This window comes from Theobroma cacao, chromosome 9 (assembly GCF_000208745.1).
Source record: "Theobroma cacao cultivar B97-61/B2 chromosome 9, Criollo_cocoa_genome_V2, whole genome shotgun sequence".
In the NCBI taxonomy this organism is placed as follows: domain Eukaryota; kingdom Viridiplantae; phylum Streptophyta; class Magnoliopsida; order Malvales; family Malvaceae; genus Theobroma; species Theobroma cacao.
In genome coordinates this window covers 26,940,074-26,944,236 of record NC_030858.1, presented here as the reverse complement: position 1 = coordinate 26,944,236, position 4,163 = coordinate 26,940,074, and the positions used below count along the sequence as shown (strand labels likewise).

General features: G+C 36.7%; 1 protein-coding gene across 1 annotated transcript; it reads right to left on the bottom strand.

The window, feature by feature from the left end:
* Window positions 508–3,061, bottom strand: LOC18589710 (G-type lectin S-receptor-like serine/threonine-protein kinase LECRK3). The gene has a single exon (XM_018126746.1). It carries the CDS (start codon window positions 3,029–3,031, stop codon window positions 632–634), a length of 2,400 nt encoding a protein of 799 aa, XP_017982235.1. The 5' UTR covers window positions 3,032–3,061; the 3' UTR covers window positions 508–631.

Sequence of the window (4,163 nt, the reverse complement as noted above, 5' to 3'; positions counted from 1 at the left end):
AACTAGCACATTTTTTTACATTGAATTAAAGTTGGAACTAAGGAATCTGAAAGTACAAGAAAGAAAATATTGTACAAAATTGAGGGACCTGACTACGTACTGGAAAAAAAGACTAGTGCCAGGTAGTCTCTTATTTTCGGAAAATGAGTACGAAATTGAAGTCCTGTCCATTCTTAAAAATGTTACTTCCACTGCAAGTTGGAGAAGTTTACTTGTAATCAGAATCATGCTGCAACTTAAGCCTTCTAATCTAATTTCTGATCTGAGAAAGATTGCAACTGCAACAAAAAGATCATGATTGTTCGTGTTTGTATTCGATCCTAATTGTATTATACTACTTTATCTGAAAAAAAATAAGAAAAATTATGTTTGACAACCATCTTATTATATGGAAGAAACACCCCCAATTTAAAACTTTAGGGTTTCATCAAATAGTTACTAATAACATGTAAAAACATTAGAGACATCTTAGTACTTCATATTGCAATTTATAACAAAAGGCAACACTATCTAAAACTACAAGATGGTATAAAGTTCACTGCAAATTACTTACAGGAGGAAACTTTGAGAAAAAAAAACAGCTAATTTGATGATAAAATGTTGTGCAAAGAAAAATACTATCTGGCGGCCTTTAGTTGGTCATGATAAATGGAGTTGGACATGGTGGAATAGGAACTTGAAGAACCCCTTCAAGCATTTGAGTCACCTTCTTCATGGTGGGACGCAAAGAAGGATCTTCTTGTATGCACCAAATGGCAATCGCCACAAACCTCTCCAGCTTCTCTGTGTCATTTAAAGCTTCCATGTCATTTTCAACAAGGGCATCTAACGTTCTTTCTTGGTAGCAGTCAAAAGCCCAATAAGTTAAAATAATTTTCTCTGATCCTGATGCATCTGTGTCTACACTTCTTCGACAACAAATGATCTCCAGTAGCAAGACACCAAAGCTGTAGACATCCACTTTTACTGTGATGGGCAAGTTCCTAAACCATTCGGGTGCAACATATCCTTTTGTTCCTCTAATGGCCGTACTGGTTTGACTCTGGTCCAGGAACAGAAGCTTAGCCAAGCCAAAGTCTGAAATGCGAGCATTATAGTACTCATCTAAAAGTATGTTTTGAGGCTTTATATCACAATGGATAATTTGATTACTACACTCTTCGTGTAAGTACAAAAGTCCTCTTGCTATGCCAAAAGCGATTTGGACTCTTTGATTCCAACTGGGTTTAAACTCACCGAAGAGCAAGCTTGCTAAGGTGCCATTGCTTAAGAACTCATATACCAACAATCTTTGGGGCCCATCTTCACAAAATCCAAGTAGTCGAACAAGATTCTTGTGATGGGTTTGGCCAATAACATTTACTTCAGTTCTAAATTCTTTCTCACCATCTTGTGCGACATTATTTAACTTCTTCACTGCAACCTGAACAAAGGACCCCTGTCTTATTGTTCCTTTGTAGACTACACCGAAAGCTCCCCTTCCCAGCTCATGCTTGAATCCATTTGTAGCTTCTTGGAGCTCCTTGTAGGCGAAACAACGCAAGTTTGTCTCCACACTAGTATCCCGATCAACTCTTGTGCGTTTATTGCGGTAAATGAATATGAAACCCAATGAACTAGCAATGACTGAGCTTGTCAGAAGCACAGCCAACAAAATTATCAATTTGTTTTTACTCTTTTGTTGGGCATTCTTTTTTGGTATCAAAGAACGAGGATTAAGTTGAGGTTGATCACCTCTCGAAACCTTGACAAAAGCCTTTAACCCATAAAAGAGGTTATCAACTCTTCCATTTGACAGTGGTAGCTTTTTCTTCCAACATTTATCCCCATTTCTGAAAATGGAAACAGCACACATGCAATCCTGCAAGCAAGATACTCTGCACTGTCGTTCAGTAAAAGGCTCTGACAGTTCATAATCAGAAGTTGGCCAATCTGTATTAGGTAGCTCCTCCATATCATATAGATCTTCTTGGGACCATAGGCCATCTGCTTGACAGCCTAGTATGAAATCTGGTTTACAGCTACCGTACTCATCATCAGGATCAAGCAAAGAATAGTTTGGTGGACATTTACACATTGGCCTGCCATCATTTTTGAGTATACAAACGTTGTTGTATCCACAAGCCCCGCTTCCGATCTCTCCATAGATTGACCTGCAAATATTTTCTCGAATTGTCTTGATAACAGTCCAACTTTGGTTGTCGGTAAAATTTTTTGGATGATAAGACAAGGTAAAAACTCCATCAAAATTGAGAGTTGCTCTATGATAAGAGTTTGCAGCAGGAACTTTCTCTTCCGGGGTGAGATAAAATTTTGTATTATTTCTACTCAATACATAAAAGTAGCCACTTTCGTCAAAGATAACTTGGTAACCAGAATTTGTTGAATTTCTTGTATCACCGGTATTGGTGATATAGTATGGATCGTAAGTGTTGTTGGATAGCAGATCTATGGGAGTGAGCACAACGTTTCCATCTTCACGCAAACGAAATTGGAACCTTCCTCTTGAGAAATCAGTCTCCTTGTGATGAGAAGCAAGGACCTCGTTTATCTGTAGTATCTGAGTTGGTAACATTGTATCAGTTGGATTCTTGAAGCTCTCCCAAACTACAAGTAAATTCTCATTCAGAAGCACAAAGTTGCCAGTATCATTCATAAAACCGTAGGCAACAAAAGAAGTGTTTATGGTCTGAGCACTCCACAACACTTCACCCTGTGGGCCATTAAGTACCAGCCCACTATCCAAAAATAGTTCAAGTTTTGATCCCCTTGGGACAGGCCTGTCGCCATTGGCATACCAAACTATGGTTTTTTCTGGTATTTTGTTATACCAGATGGCAACAATGAAGAGATCTTTATTGTTGTTGACTTGGCGAAAACCAAAGGCAAAATCCCCAGAAGGAGACAACCATTGAGATGAGTATTCAGTTGCAAGGAGAGAAGCGCCTACACTTACATTACCAGCAATTTGAGCTACAACAGAAATTGGCCACAAAAATATGAAGCAAAATATAAGGAAAGAGAAAGTCATTTCTAAATAGAATCGACCGAACTCACACAATTAAACATAACATAGATAGCATTAATATGAAATAACTAAGTAGCCTATCAGTATAAACAAATTATGGAGCCTACTGTGAATCTTTCTTTCTAGCCCTGGAAAGGAAAGGTTTGCGGAATTTTGAGGTAGGCCACCAAATCCTTGTGGAAAAACTTTATTTACGATAGACTTTTCAATGAATGAGCCAAAGTTCTTTTTCCCGATCAAATCAAAATAATGAAGCAGCTCAATCAAGGGCTGTGTTTTTTGTCACCAAAATTGTAAGATGTCAGTGCCTGATAGACTAAGAAAAGCTAGTCAACAACAAGTAATAGCGGTCTCTAGGGGGAATTAATTGGAAAAAATGCAGAGAACAACCACCATTGACAATGAGTCAGTTACCGTGCTCAAACAGTTGGACGGGGATTAATATATAACATTGGCTCTTGAGAAAATATTCCAAGCAAAAAAGAATCATAGAAGAAATGCAAAATGACGTTTTTAAGATTTATCTCATTTAATTTCAAAGCTGGGGTTTCGTTAAGATTTCAAAGTCTTCCATGTAGGACCTTTGAAGAGGACACTCTGCAGGTTTTTCTAATTGCAGAAAAAAGAAATGGCGGACTAGCCTGGAACACATGACTTACTCTAGTCCTCACGCTCACATTGAGGTTAAAACCATATTGACTTTAACCTCAATTAAAAAAGGGTAAAATACCCACCTCCCTAAGCTTTAATTGAAATTCCAAGCAGGTTATTAGTTTTAGAAACAAACACTCTACCCCAAAAAATTCTTCCGTTCAACATATAAGTCCAACCATTGGTCAACCGTTAGTATTTCGTTAGTTTGACGATGTAGTAATATTGAAATAATAATTTTATCTTTTATTAATTTTAAAAATTATTATTATATATTTTTTATTAATTTTTAATTAATTTTTTTATTAATTTAAAAAAATAGGGGAGGTGCTCACAATTGAGAGGAGTTGAGGAGCATCGATCGATGCTCCCTATTTTTTTAATTTGTTTTCAAAAAAATATAATCACATTTTTTAAAATTAATAAAAAAATAATATTTTAGTCTTTTCATAATCTCTATTAAAGGTGTTTGCACTCTTAGGGT